At 57.1% G+C, this 22,896-nt stretch overlaps 1 protein-coding gene across 1 annotated transcript; it reads right to left on the bottom strand.

Moving 5' to 3' along the window:
* Positions 1–617: 617 nt before the first annotated feature.
* IL23R (interleukin 23 receptor) lies at positions 618–18,132 on the bottom strand. Its single transcript, XM_054212431.1, has 15 exons — positions 18,054–18,132; positions 15,814–15,905; positions 14,667–14,954; positions 14,392–14,515; positions 13,343–13,524; positions 13,065–13,210; positions 12,150–12,309; positions 11,199–11,281; positions 10,405–10,621; positions 9,335–9,523; positions 8,417–8,500; positions 4,704–4,754; positions 3,781–3,877; positions 2,492–2,582; positions 618–2,046 (listed from the first exon to the last, which is right to left on the bottom strand). The coding sequence occupies exons 2-15, from the start codon at positions 15,866–15,868 to the stop codon at positions 1,426–1,428; spliced, it is 2,388 nt and encodes a 795-aa protein (XP_054068406.1). The 5' UTR covers positions 15,869–15,905; positions 18,054–18,132; the 3' UTR covers positions 618–1,425.
* Positions 18,133–22,896: the final 4,764 nt, after the last annotated feature.

Below are 22,896 nucleotides of genomic sequence, written 5' to 3'. Positions count from 1 at the left end.
TGGGTGTGCATGGGTGTCCATGGGTGTCCATGGGCGTGCATGAGTGTCCATGGGTGTGCATGGGTGTCCATGGGTGTCCATGGGCGTGCATGAGTGTCCATGGGCGTGCATGGGTGTCCATGGGCATGCATGATTGTCCATGGATGTGCATGGCCATGCATGATTGTCCGTGGATGTGCATGGCCATGCATGGGTGTCCATGGGCGTGCATGGTTGTCCATGGCTGTCCGTGGATGTGCATGGTTGTCCATGGCTGTCCGTGGGTGTGCACGGGTGTGCATGGGCACATGGCTCTGGCACCAGCACCCGTGCCCACCCCAGCCACACGCAGTGTCACCTCCGATGGCTGCAGCTCCGGATCAAAACCAGTCCCTGCTGGGACACAAGAGGTAGGAGAAGAGGAGCAGGAGACCAAACGTCGCTGAGAGCGCTGGCTGGTCAGGCATTTTAGAGGGTGTTGTAAACTTCTTTTATGCTTGTATTCCTTAAAAGCATTTGGAGTGTTTCCTTAAAAAGCTTTGGGTGACCGGCAAGTAGATAATCCAAACTCTCACATTTCCAGGGATTTTGTGGTTGCTCTAGGAGCATTTTGCAAGACCGCTTCTGAAGTCCCGGGCAAACTTGTAAATGATTTCACGACCCCTCAGTGGGAAGGGGACTCCTGTAGCTCATTTTCTGGATGTCAGAAGATCCAAATTCCCTGTCACTTGCCGAATAAACACCATTTCACTGTACCACATTGTGCTTCACACAGGATGGCAAGGCTGAGGCAGCGGCAAGCTGCTGGGAGATGATAAATCCCTCACTCAAAATGAAGAGTCTGCCCAGTGACCAATTCAGAGAGATTTTAAAGCAGCCTGGCAGATGGTGAAGGCTCGTTCCTACCTGAAGTAGTTTTTATTATTGAACGGGAGGGAAAATGAAATTGGGTTATTCCATCATACAGAAAAGATTTCCTGTTCCTGGTACCCGTGTCTGCTGTACGATATAGAAATCCTCCTCAGTGCCGTGGCTCTTCATTAGGAGTGATCCCAAGGCATTTTTACATAATTCAGTCAGGATGTTTAAGGCATCATTTTATCCATTTTAACTGCAATCAGCTCCAGGGATGAAATGCTCCAAACGAGAGAATTTAATACTTAACAAGAGAATGATTTTGAATAATAATTGAAGCGTATCGTGTCCTGCAAAAATCACCTGCTCTGTATTTCAGTTCTTACGGGAATCCACTGCTTGTGACAATATGAGGTAAGTTTAAAACTGTGATTTACTGGCCAAAGCCTTCCAGGCAGCCACAAATATTTGTAGTCAATTAAAGAGGTGAATTTTCAGAGTTTTGCTCCAGTTCCGCTGTTTGCAGTCTGAAAGGCTGATATGTGCCATGGCCATCCCTTCGGGTTTTTTTAATCACAACTGCAATCCCTTTCAAAATAATCCTCCGATGCTTTGCGGGAAGCGGGTCTTCACATCCCCCGACTCCCCGTTCATGGCTCTCAGGCAGGAGACCAGCTCGTCGGGGACCAGCGTTTGCTCTTGGACATCGCAGGCCAGCGCGTGTCCCCAGGGGTTCTCCAGGAAGGAGCCGTGTCCCCCCTGGGCCGAGCTGAACGCCTGGCTCTGCCCGCTCCGGCTGGTGTTTAAGATGAGGTTGATCTTCTCCAGCAGACAGACCTGGTGCCCCCCTGCCTCCCCGTCCCACAGGTGGGGAACGGGGCTCGTGTAGTCTCTGAAGAAGACGTTCGTCTCTGGTTCTGGGAGGGCTGCGGGGGGCTGTAGTTGGTAGAAGTTGGCAGCTACATACCCCAGCGCGTTCCCGTCGGACACCTGAGGTTTGTAGTCACAGATCTGCTCGGGGGCCGTGGTGCTGGTTGGAGCCATGCTGCCCGGGTGCTCCCTGTCCTCGGGCACCTCTCCGCTGGGCTTCCTTCTGGTGGCCACATTCTTGTACATCTCGTGTACTGGCACCTCCTCAATTTCCATAACTGTGGGGTCACTGGTGTCCAAGAATGGCTCATGGAAACTGTTCCCTGTGAGATCGCTCTTGTCCTGGAAAAAAATTATGAGTGTAGTAACAAACTGGCACATTTTACCAACGAGACAGATATCACTAGAGCATCCCAAGGAAGAAATAGGTCAATGACTTGTCTTCATCTCCTCCTCCTTTCCACCTCATGTCATGAAAGAGACCACGGGGAGGTGGACAGGAGAAGACGGGGAGCAGCTGTGCCTGTCTCCATGCTTCTGCACGCATTTCAAGGGTGGCTTGAGTCAACTGTGGCCACTTAATAAAGTGTATATTGAGGCAACTTTTAAAGACCTCAGCTCAGCTGGGCTCCCATCACCTTGCAACTGCATGGGAAACGATTCCTGACCAGTTCCTGGTCCCTTAGAGCTTAATCCCCTTCCCACACGTGTTTCTCACAGCTCTGGAGCAAGCTTTAATCTAAGGGGAGACAGGTGAAGAAAAGCTGGGAGATAATGGTGCCATTACCTGGAGTGACTTTACCACGTTGCTGTTTTCCATGTGGGGGAAGTCTTCAAACAGCCATTTGGGCAAGAGCGACACAACGGTGGCCTTAATTCTTTATCAAAAAGAAAAAATAAACCCCAAAATGTTAGTTCATTTTATTAGTGACTTGGTCGTGCTGCGTGAAGTTGTCCCCTGGCTGGAGGGGAAGACCCAAAGGGTGTCCATCCTTCATGGATGGCTTGGAAGCCCCAGGTTTATCCCGTATGGGTGGGTTTCCCTGTTTGAGCTCTATCTCTTCGTCTTTCAACCTTATTCCTCTGAGTTTGATTCTGGAAGCTAAATTACTCTAGTTAAATCCCTTGTGAAAAATTTGTCTGTACTTGAAAACGTTGCTAAACTGGGGGGTGGGGGGAGAACCAAACTATGGGCATGACCCTGAGGAGCCATGTGTGTCCTGAAGTGATGACATTGAACACACGGCAGTAACAAAAGCTGATTTTCCGACAGCCAAAGCTGCTGCAGAAACGAAAATCATTCACAATTTCGCTGAGCTTTGCTGTCGTTCCGGTGCATTGCTGTGCTCCTGGGAAAACACTCAGTGCCTGTTGCTGCTGAAACACCCGTGTTTCACAATGACTTCGAGAGCAGAAGGATTAGGCCGGATTCAGGAACCGAAAGAGGCAGCCCCTCGACACCCACGAGCCCCAGGTCTCCTCTCCCTTATTTCTAGGTTTGTCGGGAGGATCCAGCTGGGAGCTCTGAGCCACCGGGTTCACCCACTCCCATGGGATTGTGCCAACAGTGCCTGGACGGCTGGACATCCCTAAACAGCAGACTGGGACAGAAGGAGCGCTGGTTTGCCAGGGTGCCTAGCAAACGGCAGTCAGTGTTAAAAACCAGTATTAAGATTCTCCCCATTGAGTTTTTCCGCTGTTGTAATCTCCGGTGTCTCCTGTCCCCCGGCGTGAGGGGCCTCAGCATCCCCTCCTCGCTCAAAACTGGGAGCAGCAACTCCTCGGACAAAACTTACCCACAGAGGCTGTGTTTTCTCCTCTCTTTTTCTACCCCTGACGGCTGTGTAATAAGATATCACACGTCCCTAAGTCTGGCCTTGACAGAGGGGTCGTTTTTTACTATTTTTTGTTGGTGTCTGCCTTACTGTAGAGGGCATAGGTGTCTTTTCATACAGCATTATGATCAATGGGAGAAGTTGTCCTTAGTAAGAGCAGGTTTCTGTAGTTAATTTTAAACCATTCTGGAAGAAAGGCGGGAGGTGGAAATAAGGGGAAAAATTGTGAAGAAAGAAATACCTTTTTCTGGCTGACTTTTTAAACATCAGAATTAAAAAAACAACAGATAATACGATCACGCTGACGCCCAGTCCCAGGAAAACTCCAACGTCATCGTCTGGAAAAGGATAGAGAGGAAAAAGGTCAATGGGGTGGCCCTGCTCCACCGCCCCATCTGGAGCTGGCTGACAGAAAGGGCAGATCTTTGGCAAAGCAGCCTTCAGCATTTCTCTCGCCCTTTTGCTCCCCGGTGAACGAAGCGAAGCCACAACAAGAGCAAAACCAAAACTACTGTCCCATCCGCGTTCTCCTGTGACCGGAGCATCGCGGGCGATGGCCACGGACAGGGTGTTCGATCAAGTAATTCGAAGAAGTGTGGTCACTGTGTTTAACCATTTCCTACTCAGACTTGCCTTCCAGAAATGCTGAAGTGACTTGTTCAGCTTACGCTGGTTTTGCTTTTGGTTTAAGTACTGCAACAGATCATTAACGTAACCTTTACCAGAAGATGTGCGAACCAGAAGCACGACCGAAGTTACGTAAAATGGATGGGAAATGCTTAAATCATTCTCCGGTTCAAACTGCAAGGTTGCAACAGTCTATCGCTGTTATGCTATACGTTAACGTTATCTTATATTTTTCTGGGCTTCTTATCTCTTATTTGCTGGAATGTAAGTTATATTATAAGTCTCATAAGAAAGCAAAACTTAAGGGATGCGTTACGTAGGTGCTACTGAGCCGTGAGAGCACTGCAGCCTTCCCTGCCATGCAGCTCACATCGCCACCAAGGGAAAAGTTGCTTTTCTGGCCCTGATCTCTCCCAAGGGTAAGGGAAGCTCTCGTTTCCCCATCACCAGATGCCGCAGGCGCTGCTCGGGCTATAATTTCCACTTCTGGTCAAGGAGAAAGTCTGGCTTACCAAGTCTGAGCTACTGTCCTCTTACCGTGGGAGATCTCGCTGTAGGTGCTGCCTGGGAGCGGGTCATCTGAAGGGACTTAAACAGAGAGCAGAGAAAAATGTCTGTAACTTCATTTAGAGAACAGCTGGTAACATGGAAGCGATGGCTTTTTGCAGTTTGTTAATATTATTTAGAAAAATAAATAATGGTATGGCGAGTAAAAGAAAGCCTCCTGAAGTAATCAGTAACTCCAGCTCTGGCCAGACTCTACACAATCTCCTGTTTCTCAGAGATCCAATTCGACGAGATGCTGATGAACACACAACACCAACGACAAAACGTCTTCCACGCACATCGCTCCCCTCAGTACCTGAAACACCAGTTTAGTCTTCCTGAGGAATTGTCCGTCATTTTTCATGAGCACCTACAGATTATTTCTCAAAGTGCCTGAACGCCCTGGGACTGAATTTTCGGACAATATCTGTTTGTGTGATGGGCTGTGCGGTGAGGGAAGACCTGCAGCCAAAGAGCCTGACATGGCAAGAAGCGTTTTTTGCTAAAAGAAGCAGCAAGCTTTCTTCCTGGCTGTGCGGAGCAATTCCCTTGGGATCTCTTCTCCTTAACAAATGTGTGGTGATGCTGCTGCTACAGAAAAAGGGTGAAGGTCCAGGCCAAGGACGAGCCCACCGCTCGGCTGAGTGTTGGACTGCATCTGTAGCCTGGACCAGAACCACAGCTATGTGGTCAGGACAAGCCACCCACCGCATCTTCCCAGGGTCATCTCCCTGCACAGGGGCCTGGGCCACCACCCCAGGCCAGGCGTGAGCAGCACGGTCCCCTGGAGAGGGAAGGAACCACCATGCCCTGCAGTCAGCCCTCAGCTGGAGTCATCTGCTGGGGTCGGGGCCACCCAGCAAGAAAAAAGGTCTCTCCTGGGACACGCATGGTATGCATGCCCGTCCTTGGGAGAACGTGCCCCACCAGAGCACCCCCAGCAGAGCATGCAATGGGGTGGCAAATGAGCAACACTACAAGGACAAGGATGGTAGTTGGCCCCTTTTCACCACGAGGACGACAAGAGTCATCATCTTAAACTGCAGCAGTTAAAGCACAGGTCATGAAGGAGGACAACTGCTCTAGCAGCAAGGCTGAGGAGCACCAGGCCAGGTTGCTGTCATGGTTTCAGCTGGGATAGAATTGACTTTCTTGCTAGCAGCTGGTGAAGTGCTGTGTTTTGGATTTGGGAGGAGAGATGCTGTTGATAGCACGCTGGTGGGTTTGGTTGCTGCTGAGCTCTCAAGGCCTTTTCTGCCCCTCACCCCAGCAGCGAGCAGGCTGGTGGGGCACAAGGAGCTGGGAGGGGACATGGCTGGGACAGCCGACTCCAACTGCCCAAAGGGATATTCCATGCCATAGGATGCCATGCTCAGTGTGTAAAGCTGGGGAAGAAGAAGGAAGGGAGGGACTTTTGGAGTGATGGCATTTGTCTTCAGAATTAACAGTTACACGTGATGGAGCCCTGCTCTCCTGGGGATGGCTGAACCCCTGCCTGTGACGGGAAGCAGGGAATGAATTCCTTGTTTTGCTCTGCTTGGGTGCGCGGCTTTTGCTTTACTTATTAAACTGTTTCTATCTCAACCCACGAGTTTTCTCACTTTTACTCTTCTGATTCTCTTCCCCATCCCAACCCGGGGGAGTGAGCGGGCAGCTGCGTGGTCCCAGCTGCTGGCTGGGGTGAAACCACAGCAGCTGCCTTTTCCTGGAAATGCAAGAGCAGTTTTACCCAACGTCTGTCAGGAATGGAAGCCGTACAGCTGATCTTCCCTTGGGAACAGGTAGCCATCCTTCCCAGCCCTGCTCCCTGTGATTTTCCCATGTCTTTCAATAGCAGTGAATATTGCTGGTGGTGTGGTTGTGGGTCTGTGTTGTGTTTGAAGGAAGGGAAATGCCCCCAGAGCTGCTGAAAATATAAAGGGTCCCTTTTGCAGAGTCATCCGCGCAAGCACAACTCCCGCTGGCTGCAGGATTTTCCCAAGACAACAAATTGCCAATAGTGGGAAATTCAGGAAGGGCAAGACTCACAAGTGCATCTTTAGAAGTGCCAGGATCCAGGTGCTTTACGAAACCCCTCATTTGCACATCTGAAAAGTCCTCTGTACCCTTCAGCTGGCTGACTGCTTCAGGAAAAATCCCGCTGCTCCCCATGTTTGCCTCTCCATCCCCAAATCCAGCTGTCCCAGCAGGGCAGGGACGAGGGGCCACCTCCTCCACAGAGTGGGACCTATGCAACCGCTAAGGACGAAGTCTCTATTTTCAAACATTTGACACATTTCTAAGCTGTTTGCTGGTGCAAAGGTTAGAGCATCCTCCTTTTGACACCCAGCTCTTCCCTTTTCCATGCAGATGGAGACCTGCTGCCGAAGTTTAAGCCCCACTTGAGGATCAGGATGCTGGAAGTTCATGTCACCAGAGCTGGTGGTGTCCAAACCCTGACCTGCCCAGAGACGAAGGCTGTCAGTGTGTCCGTAAGGATAACAGTTAATAGTCGGGGCTAGCAGCCGTGAACAGCCCAGGATGAACCAGCCGGGAATATTTGTTTCCATTTCTTGGGAAAAAATGGAATAACTGCTGTTCTCAAAGCCATGGGAGGTGCCAACCAGAAACACAGGGCTGGATCGTCGTAGGGAAAGTATCTGAGCAGCTTCGAATAATGCATCTAAAATTGTGTTACAGCGTGAGTCGGTGAACTGCTGACATTCCAAGGTGCTACCGTTGCATGTGGCTACAGCTGGATCCGTGAGGACAATCAGGTCTTAATGGCCCTGACCAGCCCCACCTGGGACCTCCGCCCACAGCCCCTGCCCACGGGGCTATTTAGGTTCAGCCCTGGGCTATGAGCTATGCTGCAGGATCTCTGGAGGTTCTGACTTAGACCCATGGGCTGACTTCATGACTTGACCTTGACTTGATTTCATCTCATCCCTCCCTTGTCTCCATGGTCCTACACAGCTACTACTGGACACTGTGTGTAGTGTCCTTAAATGCAGATGTTTTGTCTGTGCTGTGGTGTCCATAGAGCAGGTATGGTGGTGCTGGGAGGTCTCCTCAGTGCTCAGATGCTGAGCTGTGCATGGCTTATCCTGGCTCACCTGGGTGAGGACCAGCTCTTGAGGACAACCAGAGCCAACACAGACAGTAGTGGAGATGATGCACAGCCGGTCCTTACTTTCCTTTGTCAATCAGCCCATGCTTCGTCCTGTCTAAAAGTCTCCAGAACTGAAGCCCACCTGCTTCCAGCTCCAGGTAAGGAAGGGTGGGCTGCAGCTTGACCAGTTGGTTTCGGTAAGTTTTCTTCTTTGTTCTGGTTTCTCTATAACATTTGATTGTCCAACGTGCAAAGCAGCAACCTCATCTTTTCTGTCACAAAACAGGGACAATGAATCCATTGGTGTATCTTGCAGGGTAAGATGTGGTTCTCGTGTGCATTGGAGATGTGCAAGCAGGAGCAACGATCAGCTAGAGAAGGTCTTCATGCAGACGCATTGATAAAAATCTCTGTTTTCTTGACCTGCAGCTAATGGGTTTCCAACAAGAGCCCTGTTTTCCTCTGGTCAGTGGGAGGGTTTTACATCTCATTTCTAAAAACTAAGTAATTCTGCAAAACTGGCCGATCGTGGGAATATGAAGCATGAAATAGCAAGCTGATGTCTGTAGCCCCATCGCAGCAAGCAGTGACTTCTCCACCCAACTGGGCCTACCTTGGTCGGAGGTTGGTTTGCTGACTCCATCGGGGTAGACGGCGTACACTGACGCGCTGATGTGACCTCCTGCTGCTGCCTCTTCTGGAAAGAAGTAAGATTTGCCTTGAAAATGTATTTATAGGCTGCTGTGAAAGCTCTAGGTTTGCTCAAGGGCTTGTTACTGAGTGGTGGAAGTAGATGGAGGTGCGGGGGGGTCCCCAGCTCTAAGCCCACTTTCACCCTGGGGAAAGCCACCGCATGAGCTGCTCCCAGAAACACATGTGGAAGAGCAAAAGCCTGGTCAGGTAACTGGCTAGGGAGTACCCAAAAACCCAATAAGCACCAGAATTAATGGGGGAAGCAGGAATGGAGTGGGATGGGTCCTGAGGTGTTCCTGCTGCTGGGCTCAGGCCATGTTGGTGAGGACCCGCCGACCTGTCTCTCTGGGCATGGCAGGGAGGAGAGGTGCTAAAGCAGCAACCATGGTGCATCAAGCGTTGTGCCTTCTCCCTCTACATCCTCTAAACACCTCCTGCGCTTGGCAGGCCTCCACGTGTTCCCCCATGGCTTCCCTGCCTGCCAGCTCGCTTGTCACCTCTTCCCCTGTGCCCTTCACCTGGGGGACACGTTCCTGTGTAACCTGCTCTGGGTGACCCTGCTCTGGCAGGGAGGTTGGACTAGGTGATCTCCAGAGGTGCCTTCCAACCCTATGATTCTATGACCAAATCCCACTGACTGCCCTCATGTCTCCTATGGCTTCTCTCCTCCTCCTCCCTGAGGGCCCTCCACAGTCCCACTCTCCAAAACCAAGTGGGCAGGGGGCTCAATTTCAAAAACACCTCTGCCTTTCCTAATATATTTTGGCTTTACAACATCCTGGTGTAGGACGTTATAGCATCCTAGTAGCATCCGAGCACCAAGTAGCAGAAATCTCACCTGGGATGTACGTGTGTGTTTCCTCATAGGGGACTTTCTTCCAAAAATACCGATCCTCCTGGGCGGTGGAAACCCACTCCACTATGAACCAGAGCGGGGACCTCCCGCTGCGGCGGGGACGCTGCCAGGCCACCGAGACCCTGCTCCCATTCTCGGACTTGACCTCCACGGCCGCCGGCGCCGGGAACTCTGTGGAGAGAGGTGGCGAGGGGACTGTCACCTCCAGAGGCCGGGGGGGCTGGGAAGGGGCAGCTAAGCCCAGGAAAAATGTGGCTTTCCTGAAAGTTTTTAAGGACTGAAGAGGGAACAAGAAATTCTAGAATGTGGTGGCGTTTTAAATATATATATATACACATACAAATAAAACCATATATTTTATATATAATATGTATATTTTTATATATATCTAAAAAATGTTTTTATCTATGTAGATATGTATGTGCTTATACACGTGTCACAAAAGCACATCTTTCAGCTTCATCATGTCTCATCTGAAATGCTTTACCTGTCATTTCTTATAAGAAAGGCGTGTGATTCTGATAAGTACGTGAGATTAGAGAATTTTTTCCGCCTTCTTTCTCTTTAGTTTCTTCTTAGTCATATATTTGTCCTCGATTTGAATGGGACTTTCCCCTCCTGTTGCTCATTAAAAAAGACGTCTTTCAAAAATAGGAAAGCGTGGTTGTGGGGAAAACCACAACTTGTGGCGCAGGGGACCTAAAGTGGCCTGGAAAGGATGGTTTGGGTTTTTGTTTTTTTTTTTTTTCCCCTTCCTTTCTATTTGCAAGGACCGAACTCCCAGCAGGGACAGTCTCCCTGACCAGAGCTATTTTTGGGAGCACCACTGCGCCGAGCCAATGCGGGCAGGATAAACTTATTTTTAAGCTTGTTGCTGTAAGCCCAAGGGCTGAGATAGGCAGCTGCAGAGCATCTCCATCCCCGGCGGATGCTGGCCTTGCCTGGAGGACGCCGTGTTCCTCGGCAGAGTGAGGTTTTTCCCTTGTTTTAGCATTTTTTTCCCTGCAATCCTGATAAAATCCAGGCTGCGGTTGGTGTGTGTGAGATCCCACCTTCCTGGCTGTTGGTGCCCCGGCTGAGAGCGATGCTGGCGGGGCTGGACGCCCCCTTGGAGTTGTGAGCGGTGACGTGGAGGACGCGGGTTCCCCGGGGCACCAGGACGGTGCAGGCAGTGCTGGAGGTGTTGCAGAGGAGCAGCTCTCCCCTGGGGCTCTCGGCAACCACGGCATAGCCCAGGATCCTCCCGCGGGCATCCCGCGGCAGCAGGGGCTGCGGACGGACAGACAGACAGCACTGTGGGGACGGGTGTGGGGTCCGGCACTGGGCAGCCCCAGTGCAGGACGGATGTCCCCTCAGTTGGGTGATTTTGCAAGGATGGAGAGATTTTGCCCCAAGGACACGTTGGAGTCTCCTCTTCCTCCCCCCCATCTCTTCAGTCAAGGGGCTCTTAAGGAAGAGCATCACCTTGGGGAGGGACTCTGGAGCAGGGAGGGGAGCCACAGGATGAGGGGGAAGGGTTTTAAACTGAAAGAGGGGAGACTGAGATGAGATGTGAGGCAGAAATTGTTTGCTGTGAGGGGGGTGAGCCCCTGGCCCAGGTTGCCCAGAGAAGCTGTGGCTGCCCCATCCCTGGAGGGGTTCAAGGCCAGGTTGGACGGGGCTTGGAGCAACCTGGGCTGGTGGGAGGTGTCCCTGCCCAGGGCAGGGGGTGCCACTGGGTGGGCTTTAGGGTCCCTTCCAACCCAAACCAGTCTGTGATTCCCCTGCCTCTTGGCCGCTGCTGTTCTCGGGGAGGAGCTGAGAATTCGAAAACTTCACAGGAGCCGCCAAAAAAACCAGCCCTTACCTTGATCAAGACCGTCACCTCGTGGCTGCCGTTCGGGAAGGCCGGGCCCAGGCGCCGCCAGACGTCGGGTGGCACGGCCGGGGCTGCGGGAGGAAGCGTGGGAGGTGGCAGGGGCTCCCGAAGGGCAACCGGCCGGGGCTCCCACCCAGGCTCTGCAGAACACCCCACTTGGTTGGTGGCTCCATGCCGGGACGTCAGGCTGGTTCCCACGCGTCAGGCTCGCTGCTGCACGGCTCTGCCGCCGCGGGGAGGAAACAGCCCAGACTGCAAACAGCAGCAAACGCTGCTTTTTAGGACAAGAGCGTCCCCAGCTTCCTCGCTGCAACTGGGACCTAAAGGAAGGCATCGCTCCTCAGGCGTCTCAGCCCACTGCCGGCCGAGGTAACTGAGCCTCCATGCCTGAGCTCATCCTGGTGTCCATAACTGGGATGCAAAGCGGGGAAGCTGACCCAAGGTGACAGCTAGTTGTGGCTGGTGGGACACCTCGGCTGATGTGGCTTTTCCGCCTAGGTAAGAGGTGCTCCCGGCCGTCGGGGCTACCAAAGATGGATAATCACGTCCCATCCCTCTTTCTGCACAGAAAACCACATGCCCGCAAAGCCCCCCAGGTTTCTCTCCGGCTCCCGCCATACCGCAGCAGCCTCGGGAGTCTGCTAAAATCACCATGACCTGCAGCCTGCCGCGGGGTTTGGCGCTTGGAGGGCGTGAGATGAGCTGCCGGCTCCTGACAGCGCTCAGCGCTCGGCTGCGGCGTGGGCATGGTGGTGATGCCTCCCGGGCCTCCACAGCGTCATGCCCGATGTCTCTCAAAAGCGGTCTCCAGCAGTGTGAGGACATGCAGGCTCCTGTGTCATGTGCTTGCCGCGTGCATGCCACTGGCTAACCTTGGCTTGCCCAGCAGCCGGAGTTTGGGCCAGGTCCCTGCTGAGCATCTGAAGGAGCTGAGCTTACCTGCCTCGGGGGTGGTGTAGAGAAAGGGGGTGCTCCAGGCGCTCCAGGGGCTGCTGGGGGAGCTGAGCCGGCACCGGACCTGGAACACGTACTGGGTGTCACTCTGCAGGTTGTGCCGCGAGCGGGCCCCGTCCTGCGCCGTGCCGTCCCATGCCTCCACCTGCAAGGGAAGCAGGTGCTAGGGGGGGAGTGGGACCCAGCCGCCCCCCCACTGGACCCCCTTCATCATCTGCATGGATGGGGACAGCCACGGTCCTCTATGCGGATGGCTAAGCCTTGGGGCACAGCTACGGGGGTCCCCATCACCCCTCCCGTGGGGCTCCAGCATGTTTTTTTGGGGTTGATGCCGTTGCAAGACACGGTGCCAACACACCCAATGTACTGGGCAAGCTGGGGGCGTGCAGTGAGAGCCCCCAGCCCGCCCCCACACTGGGCTTCTGGCAGTTTCGGGGGCTCCCATGGATGCTGGGATCCATCCTCAGCCCCTGCCAGCACCGGGAAGGTTTCCGAAAGGGAGCCAGGGGGAGCTGCCCCGGGAGTCATTGTGTCTGCGAGCGTGCGGGGGGGCTCAGCAGCCCTAGAGGCTGCTTTGCCTTGCCCTTGTAGAGCCAGATAACCTTTGGAAATATTTATGATTTTGCCCTTTTTCTTAAAAAACGGAGATAACCCTGCCTGGCCTCAGCTGTCCTGCGCCAGTGGAGGTGGGGGGCTGCCCATGGCCGGGGTTGCGTGCCCCCCGCCAGTGCCAAGGCAAAGGGTAAGTGGGTATTGAATGACCCCAGATGCTCCCGTTGCCCCTGGCTGCGCGGGGGGTCTCTGGCAGGACCAGCACTGGCCCATCTCCTACGTGGGGGGGCAGCTCGTGCCCATGGCTCTGCGTGGGGGGAGGTTTGGGGGGGTCCCAGGCTGTCTCACATGCCATGCCGGGGAGCCCGTGGCTTTGTGTCGTTCCTCACAGCGCACGTTCTCCCGCAGCGTCTGTCTCCTCCAGTGGACGGTGGTGGTGGGAGGCGACGTCTCCGTCGTCTCGGCGCCGGTGACCAGGGGCAGAGCGGGCACCACTGTGGGGACAGCCGGGAAAGCGGGGGGCTGGCATGTCAAGGGGGGCTGCGTGTCCCAAAAGTGACGCCTTTAGGCACAGCCCCATCACGCGGTGCAGCTCACGGACGGATGGTCGGACAGACAAGACGTACCGAGCTCCTGCAGGTCGAGGCGCCGGGGGGCCGAGCGGGCAGTGCCCAGCGCGTTGGTGGCCTGCACCCACGCCGAGTAGCGGCTCCCACCGCACAGCGCGCTCAGCAGCACCGGCGAGCCCGCGGGGAAGACCTCTTCCTCCTCCTTCTCATCATCCTCAGCATCCGTCGCCGTTCCCACGCTGGGAAGCAGAAGGCAGCCCCAGTCAGAGCCCCGGTCCCGGCATCACGCACCCGCTGGAAAGGCAACCCCGGCTCTCCAGGGGTCACAGCTGGCGGCGGGGGCACAGTCATCTCCGAAACCAGAGTTTGTCACTCTTGCAGCGAACTAGAAAGTAATCGCCTTCGCTTCTTGGCATTTCTGTAGGGCATTCGCGTTTTCGCTGCGGGAAGGCAACTTTCTCAGTCCTTTCTGGCTGCACGGTTCAAAGTTTGAACCCGAGCAAATTTAGGCAGGCGGTTAATCACGTCTCTTCACAAAGCCTATCTGTGACGGGATTTGACGCGTTTACTTTAATAACTGAGTCAGATTAACTTTGAAAGCCTGCCAGTCTTGTGTCGCGGGGGCTTCGGAGTCAGCCGTGGCAGGGAGCGTCCCGGGCCGGGTCGGAAGGGCTGCAACACGCCTCAGGTTCAAACTTTTGTACCCTGCGGGGGTTTCGGTTTCGGGGTTTGGGCAGCGTTAGGTGCACACCACCAGCTGCACCCTTTATCTTAGGGAGAATCGATGCCTCTGCGAGAAATGCACGGCTGTGACGGGCTGCAGCGTGATGCTGGGGGCACCAACGGCACGGGGTGGGGGGGTGTGCGGGGTCCCACCCTGCAGGATCAAACCCCCCCCTTTCATGTGAGGTTTGCAAGGAGGGGAGCGGGGAGACGTGCGCTTTAGGAAGTGTAACTGGGGCACCGGCAGCCCTGGTGTCACCCGGGTTTGTGGCCGCCGTGCCCCGACCACCGCGTGCCAGCTGTGCCGATTACTGCGCGCCCCCCCAGCCCCCGTCTGGCTCCGTGCATCGCCCCACAGCCCCCCCCGTCCCGCGGGGGCTTACCTGCGCAGGTGGAGGGTGTAGCGGGTACTGAGGTGGGTGGGCTGCCCCGCGTCCCAAGTGCACGCCAGGCGCCCCGAGTGCTCGCCGATGGAGCAGGTCAGGTTGCTGGGGGGGTCCGGAGGGTCTGCGGGGGCAAGGGCAGGCAGAGCATGCAGACAAACCCCACCGCCAAGCAATGCAAAGCCCAGGATGCTGCAACTCCCCCCAGCCCCCACCACCCCGGTGCTGGTGGCTTAAGAAAAGCCACGGAAACCCCAGAGGGATGGGGGACTCACAGCCGGCCAGGATGTCGGTGCCGCACACCAGCTTTTTGATGCCGGAACACTTGGCGAGGCAGAGGACGGTCCCCAAGGGCATCCGGAAATCCTGCAGCTGGAGCTGGACGGTGGTGCTGTTGAGGGGACGCAGGGGACCCTCCACACGGTTGTAGTTGAGGAAGATGGATAACTCGTCCCAGTTGCAGCCGAGGGTGGAGAGGCAGTTGATGGAGATGTTGGAGCCCATCCGCACCACCGGCGCGGGCTCGATCCAGACGTGCCCCGAGCACTTGATGTTTGCCGCAGCTGCGCCGACACCCACCGGGTCAGGGTGGCTCCGGCTGGGTGTCCCATGGGGGAGGATGATGCCCATCGCTCCGCGCGGGCGGCTGCTTTGCTGGGATGCGGGCAGCAGCATGGCAGGACCCCACCTCACTCCCCCCCTGGGGTGGGGATAAACCCCCCTGCCTTCAGCAGCGACCCAGCACCCGGTGACTCATCCCCTCAGGTCGAAAACAGCTAGTTTCACCAATTTTATGTTTTGCTCTAAGGCTTAGATGACTGCAGGGAAATAACCCGCAGCCTTGAGAGCTCTGATGCCCCGAGATTAGGGCGGCAGCCGCCGCGCAGAGGCACGCTGCCCTGCGCTATCAGATGAGGGCTCTGCACCAGCCCCAGCAAACCCGTCTCGCAGCCGGTATCGGGCTCGATCTGGCCTTCCTGGAAAGGGCGCAGCTGCCTGCGGAGGCAGGATCACGCCGCTTCTCACAGCCGCTGAAACGCCAGCACCCTTCAGCGCCGCTGGATGCAGGCCCGCTCCCGGGATGCGGGAGGAGAGGGTGCTGCGGGGCGTGGGACACCCCCGACAATGCTACCAGAGCGCTGCCCCCAAAATCCATAGCGGTGGCATCGTAGTTTCCTCCCTCCGGCTCCAGTTCCCTGGCAGGGATGGGATGTTTGCTCTGGTGGTCCATGAGGGTGATGCTGCGGTGGCTGTGCTGAGCCGTGCCAAGCCGTACTGAGCCACATCAAGCCATACCGAGACCATGCCAAGCCATATCGAGCCGTGCCAAGCCGTGCCGAGCCATGCTGAGCCGTGCCAAGCCTTATCAAGCCGTGTCAAGCCATACCGAGCTCTGTCAAGCTGTGCCATGAGGCCACTTACCTCCACACAGGCAGCAGAGCAGGACGTGGAGCACCAAAGCCTCACCGGACCCCATGGCCTGGGCTGCGGCCGCTGCCCGCGCGTGGCATAGTCTGGGGGGAGGAAAGGTGCGAGGTGTTCCCCCAGCCCCGTCGCTGCCCCACGCCACCGGGTCTGCCCTCGCCCGGCGGTGCTCAGGGACCAGGGGTGTCAGTGGGGATGGACAGCGAGGCTTTCGTGGGGATTTGGGGTCAGGGTGGGTCGTGCCAGCGGCAGGAGCACGGGGAGACGGGCCAGCGGGCACACGGGGCTTAGCATTTCAGGTCGCCCATCAGCAGATCCCGGTGCCCAGCCCCATCTAGTTTGGACTAGGTGACCTCCAGAGGTCCCTTCCAACCCCTACCGTTCTGCGAGCAGCCCCGAGGCCACTTTCCCCGAGCGTCCACCTCGGGTGACATTTCTCTGAGTTTTCACATCTGCAAAATGTCCCCGATCCTTTCCTTACACGGGCGCGTATGCTCGTGCAGGTTTTGGTACCCCACAGGCGGGACAGGTGATGGAGCAAACCCTCCTGGAAATCGTTTGCCAGCACAGGCGGGAGGACCAGGAGGCGATGGGAGCGGGCAGCGCGGGTTCACAAAAGGGAAATCGCGCCCGAGCAGCCCGAGAGCCTTCCTCCGTGAGAGGACTGGCACGGTGGGCGAGGGGAGCGCGGGGGATGCTGCGCGTCTTCATCCTGCCCCTCTGCTCAGCCCCGGGGAGACCCATCTGGAGCGCTGGGTCCAGGGCTGGGCTCCCGCCGGGACAGGAGAGACAGGGACAGATCAGACCGAGTCCAGCGAAGGCCGCAAAGATGCCGGAGGGTCCGGAGCAGCTGAGGTGTGAGGGAGGGCTGGGAGAGCCTGGAGAGGAGAGGGCTCAGGGGGTCTCGTCCCTGGGTAGAGATGTCTGATGAGGGAGTAGAGAGGAGGGAGCCAGAGCTCTCTCAGCGGTGCCCCGGGACAGGGCAGGAGGTGACGGGCTCACGTGGAAAATCAGGAAATTCCAGTTAAACCCCAGAAAACGCACTCTAAGGGTGACCAAGCGTGGGGCCGGCTCCCCTGAGGGGTTGCCCTGGAGTCTCCATCCCCGGAGATGCTCAGACTCAACCGGACAGGGATTCCTGGGACAGAAAATTCCCCTGGTTCTGTAACGCCTTTCCCACCCCCGTGCGGCGGCGGGTCCTGCCTGAGCCGAGCAATGGCTCCTCCTGGCAGCGCTCCCCCCGCGACAGCCCCGCAATCCCGGGTAAAAGCTTCCCCTCCCTCTCCCTCCTCGTCTCCGCATCCCACAGACCTGCCCGAATTTTTCCCCGCTCGCTCCACCTTCCTCCCCAGCCCCTTTGCTTCCCCCCCCCTCCCCGGCCACCCCCGCCATGGGGAGGTGGGCGCTGAGCAGACCCTTACACCCCCCCTCACCTGCTGAGAACCGAGCAAAACCCCGGGCCCCCGTAATTTTCTTTGTAAGCCAGAATAATTAAAATAACCCGATACGAAACGTGACGTTAGAAATGACAACTTGTCCTCGATGGAGACGCTGAACCGGAGTCCGCTGTAAAAGCTTCAAAATGAGGTTTTTCAGCCCAAAGCAGGGTGCTAGCTACAGCTAATGCTTCTGTACTCCTCCTGCTGTGGGGGCTGACCTCGTTAGTTTTAAGGGCTGCTCAAGTTCATAATGAGTCAAACTTCAAGCGCCTTTGTCTTACCTGACCCACTAAGGGAACCTGAAGGCCTCCCGGTTGCCTGCGAACCTTCCGCAAGTTAAAACAAATGGAAAACAACAACAAAAAAACCCCTCATGGTCTGTGAAAAGAGCTGAAAATATAATAATTCTGCCCAGCGGACGGCTCTAAAACAAGACCGTGAGTTCTGCCTCCTCCGGGGATCACTCGCGGTCGCATTTTTATTCCAACTTACAGGCGTTTGCAAACTCCAAAGCCAGGAGGAACGAGACGTTCCCCTCGTCGAGAGACACTGGGCTTTGATCTCACCCCTGTTAAAAAGTCGCCTCCTACATAATTGCTAAAAAAAATGCGAAGCAAATGAAGAAGGAAAAAGTCATCCCGGTTGTGCAAGCCCAAACCCTGCGAAATCTTTACCGGCAACATGTGTCAGAAGCGGATAACGCACACGAGCAGCAGCCGAAAAACATGAGATGGGATTTTTGGGGGGCTTTAAATCCAGGTGGGAGCTTGGGGTGGCGGGGGGGGGTGTCCTCCTTACCTTGCCAGTCCTCAGGACATGTGGTGCTGGGGCCCCTCTTGCTGCCGCTGTGGCCGGGGCTGCCGAGCGCGGCGAGGAGCATCAGCAAGCGTCGGGGAGGCTGACCTAGATATCTGCGCCGAGAAAAACTGAGAGTTTCCAGTCTGAGTCAGTCCATGGGAAAACCCAGCATCCCTTAAACGAACAGCCTCGGGGGATGGGGGGGCTGAGGGTGCGGGGTTGGGGGGGGCGGAGGGGGGGCCGTGTTGTCTTCTTAGTCTTTAAGTTGTTAGAGGATTTGGAGTCGCCCCAGGAAATTCGAGTTCATCCCCAATGGATTTCGTTTGACGCCCCGCGTGGCTGCGCGGGGGGCGAGAGGAGCCCAGCGAGGGGGGGTCCTGGGGGAGCCGGGCTCAGCTCCAACAGCAAAAAAGCATTTTTTTTCTACCGACCCCAGGAGCCTGCAATAAAAGACTCCTGAAGGACTGAGGTTGTTTTCATCCGTACCGAGCGTCACCCCCTCTGCTTGTGCCCGTCCCTGGGATGCTATGGGGCAGCGGACCCCCAGGGCCGGGGGGCAGAAGGGGCTGAGGTCCCGGGGCTCCCCATCCCACTTTCCCCCCCCCGCTGCAGAGCCCGTGCCTTCCTTTTTCGTGTCGGTTGAAGAGTTAACCTCAATAACAGTGTTAACCTCATCAGAACGCTGCAACCACAGGAAATACCGCACCGCTCCCCCGCCTCTGCCCTCCCCAAAATCGGTGGGGAACATCATTTCCCAGGGCGGGGTGGGGTGGGGGGGTGGGGGCGGACAAGGCAGACCCTTCCTCTGCCAGCGAGCCCCCCCTCCGCTCTGGGTTTTGACCGATCCAGGGTTTTTTTTTTTTTTTTGGTGAAAGTGAAGGGTGGGTGAAAGCAAGAGCATCAGCCTGGGGGGCAAGGCCGGGGGGGGAAGGCTCGCTGCAGGCTGAAACTATAGCGTGCAGTTACAGTAACATATCTCATACATGTAGTTAGACCCAGAAAAAGTGAGATCGGCAGGGTTTTGGTAAAAACACAGGTTTCAGCACATTGTAGTGTCTTTAATGTATTATTTAATGAAAGTATTTCTATTAATCAGGGGGGCTCTTGCCTTGCGGGCGGGCTTTGCTGCACCTCAGGGGTCCCGGAGTGGAGGGGAGCGAGTGAGGAGGGTCCTGGGGGAATCTCAGCCCGTTCTGTGGGGCTGACGGGGGCTGGGGGGGGGCCATCTGGCTACGGTGACAGAGCTGGGGCTGAGCGAGAAACGTGGGGTGGGACCTGCTGCGGGGCACACATCTGGGGCTGCACTCCTGGGGCCGGGCAGCACTGCGGGCAGGGGTGCACATCTGGGGCAGGGGGTGCACATCTGGGGCCGGGGCAGCACCGTGGGCCTTCACGTTTGGCGCGGGGCAGCAGGGCAAGCGTGCACATCTAGAGCCAAGCCCCGGCACCTGGATCCGGGGCAGCACTGCGGGTGTGCACATCTGGATCCGGGGCAGCACCGAGGGCAGGCACATCTGGGCCCCAGGCAGCACATCTGGAGCCAGGGCAGCTATACTGGGACACACATCTGGAGCCAGGGCAGCACATCTGGAGCCGGCACAGCACCTCTGGGTGCGGTGCACTGTGCCTCCAGCCCCGGCACATCGTGGCTGCTCCCCAGCACCCAGCCAGCCTCGGCTCCTCCCCGGGACGGGGGTCGCAGCCCCTCCGAGCTACTGGGCTCTGTATTTCCCAAACCATCAGCTTTTTCTGGTGCCTGATAAACCCGTGTCTTCTCTCCTCCTGTGCAACCACCTCGGTGTCCGGCTGCAGCCAGCCCGGGGGCCGGAGGGGAGCAGCAGGAGTGCTCATGCCTGGCTCTTCCCCACTGCTTGTTCTTTGCCGTGCTCAGAAATCCCGGTAGCTTTGGCTTTCCTCCGAGGCCGGGTGTGCCTCCCAGCCTTTCCCAACCCCATCCTGCCTTCGGGGCTCTCTGTGATTTTCTTAGCTTTTTCCTTACAGCCCGATGTCCGGAGGTGGAAACACCTTGCCAGCATTTTGCTGCCATGGAGAGGGTCCCTCCAGAGGCTGGCATGGGGTGGCATGGCATGGCACGGCACGGTGTGGTGTGGCGTGGCGTGGTGTGGCGTGGCGTGGCATGGCGTGGCGTGGCGTGGCGTGGCATGGCTTCTCCCGGTGCTCCCCAGGAGCACTCGGTGCCTGTTTCCCTTGGGACCCAGGGTGCTCCCCAGCCTTTTTCCAGCCCATCGTCTCCGTGTCACACTCGCTGTGCCCAGCCCAGGGCTGGGGTCAGTCACCCCCTTCCCCGCCAGCGCTCTCTCCCGACCCCCAACCTGCCTCGGTCGCACCCAGCGCTTGCACCCCTTCTCCGCCGGCAGCACCCATGTTTTGGGGGCCCACCTGTCACCCTGAATTCAAGCAGCCAAGAAGGCGCCTGGGGGAGCGCGGGGGCCCCGCTCCTGCCTCTGCTCTAGCGTGACTTTCCCGGCCACCCCCGCGCAGGCGATTGCATCTCGCAGAGACTTCCTCGCTGGCTGCCGAGAACTGCCCCCCACCCGCCGCCCCAGCCGGATGCTGCCGGGTCCTGCCACCTCCTCCCAACCCCACCGACCTCCCGTCAGCCCTCCTCCCCTGGGGGTTGCCGGGGAGGGGGGGAACATGCCTCTGCAAAACCTTTTCCCCCCGCCGCTCGGGATGTGCGCGCCGCCCCGGAGTCATCGCCAGTTTGGCACTGGGGAGAAACCTCTGGCTAAACTGGTGGCTAAATGAGATTAAGATTAAACCGGATTAATTGAACTTTTGTTATCTTTGGTGGGCTCGCTGCTGGCCGGGCACATGAAAATTACTGTGGTGAGTCAGAGCCTTAGTTTAGCAGGAAGGAAAGGTCGGGCCAGAACGGGCTTTGCTGCCAAAAGCCAAGCACTTGTGTCATACCCAGAGCTGTGCTTGGCACGGGGGACACGGGGGACACGGGGGACACGGCCACCCCAAGCACATGGTCCTGCGGCAGACACCAGGCGTGTCCCCTTCTTGCCATGCCTGCAGCGCCGCAGCCGCACATTCCGCTGCCGACAAAACCCGTTCACCCACAGGGTACAAATATTTGGCCTTAAAACCGCGTGGTGGCATTTGTGCCACAGCAGCCAACAGGAGAACGGGGGGTGGGGGGGGGTCCGCAGGGGTTCCCCACGCGCCAGCAGGTCTGTCCATCACCGCGGGGTCACCGGTGCCACCGGGGGGGACACGGACGTGCCGGTGGGAGGGCAGGCCTGGGAATCGGGGCCGCTTGCGTCAATCCCGCTGGCACCAGAGCCCGGGCAGGATTAGGTTCCTTTCTGCTGTCGGAGGAGTAAATATTTCCAGGTCCAAGCCCGCACTTCGGCCTGATAAGGATGGACGGGACTTAGCGCAGGAACAAGGAAGGTGATGCCAGCGCGAAAGCTTTTTTGATTGTGGGTTTTGGCCAGGCTAAAAGGGCATCCGAGATATGGGAAAGTCGCTCCCAGGCTTTACAGTCGGTCTGTCCTTCCTGCAGCGGGTGTGAGCCATGTCGGGGGACGGCCCCCGCTCCTCCTGTGCCCCTTCGGTGGGAGTGGGGGAGTGGCGGCGACATAAATCGGCCAGGGGGGAAAAAAAAAGGAAAGTTTGGGCAAAGAGTTTGCTTCTCCCCTGCAAGGCAGCGGGGGTGAGGGCGAGCGTGCCGGGGCGAGCAGCAGCTCGTGCCCACGGGGCCACAACACCCTGTTTGACGCTGGAGGCTGCAGGGGTTTGGCTGTGCCCAGGCAGGTCTGGATGTGGCAGGGACATAATCGGGGATAAAGCTCTCAAAAAGGGGCCGCTTCCCCTGCAAAAACCCACCATGGCCACGGGTAACAAACACCCCGCAGCTGCTTTATCTCCTCCTGCTGGGAATGACCCCAAAATGCTGCGGTGGCCAAGCTGGGGCTCATCCCTCCCAGCACCCAGCCTGCGAGACCCCGTGCCCACCCTCCATCTCCCCCCCCCCGCCGCCACCCCCTGGGTGCAGCATCATCCATGCTGGCTCTGCCCCCCAGCCCTCTGCTGTCCCCGGCTCCCCCAGCTCCGAGGGGGCTGCAGGACAGGGACCCCCCCCTGCAGCAGGCACCCGATCCGGGTGGGAACGGGCTCCCCGGCCGGGAGCGGGATGCGTGGGTGATGGAAAGCAGATACCAGGGCAGTGAGTGCTCGAGGTGTATGTGTTAATTCTTGTCTTCCAGCGAAATCCTTAATAACGCTATTTTTCCTGATGTAACCTATAGCAGGGTGTGGTTTTTTTTTTTTCTCTCCGAGCTGCTTTATTTGGGGATTTTTCCACTTGGCAGAAGGTGGCCCTGAGGGAAAGATTTAATCTCTGGAAGGGAAAGGCCCGGTGCCAAAATCCCGCCCGCGGGGTCACCCAAGGGCGACACCCCACCGGTGACAGTGGTGACAGTGTGGGTCTGCCCCCCCCTGCCTGCGCCCCCCCGCCCCCGGTCCTGCTGCTGGGGCACCGCCATGCCCCCACCCGGAAAAAAACACGTGCCACAGTGTGTTTGGAGTCTGTGTCCCCTTGTCCCTGCCATGCCCCCCACCCAGTGCCATGCCCCACTGCCCTCCCCATGCAATGTCCCCCCCATTACTCCCCCATACCAGGCCCCTGCGTGATGCCCACATGCCAGGCCCCCCTGCACACCGCCCCCCCATGCCCTCACCCCATGAAATGCCCCCCACGCCACTCCTCTGTTCAATGCCCCCCATGCCAGACCCCTGTGCCATGCCTTGTGTGATGCCCCCCCCCTTTCCAGACCCCTCTGCCATTCCCTCGTGCAACGCCCCCCCCACC

Source organism: Rissa tridactyla, chromosome 8 (assembly GCF_028500815.1).
Source record: "Rissa tridactyla isolate bRisTri1 chromosome 8, bRisTri1.patW.cur.20221130, whole genome shotgun sequence".
Lineage (NCBI taxonomy): Eukaryota > Metazoa > Chordata > Aves > Charadriiformes > Laridae > Rissa > Rissa tridactyla.
Note: the sequence above shows the minus strand (reverse complement) of the source record. Positions and strands in the feature narration are given on the sequence as shown.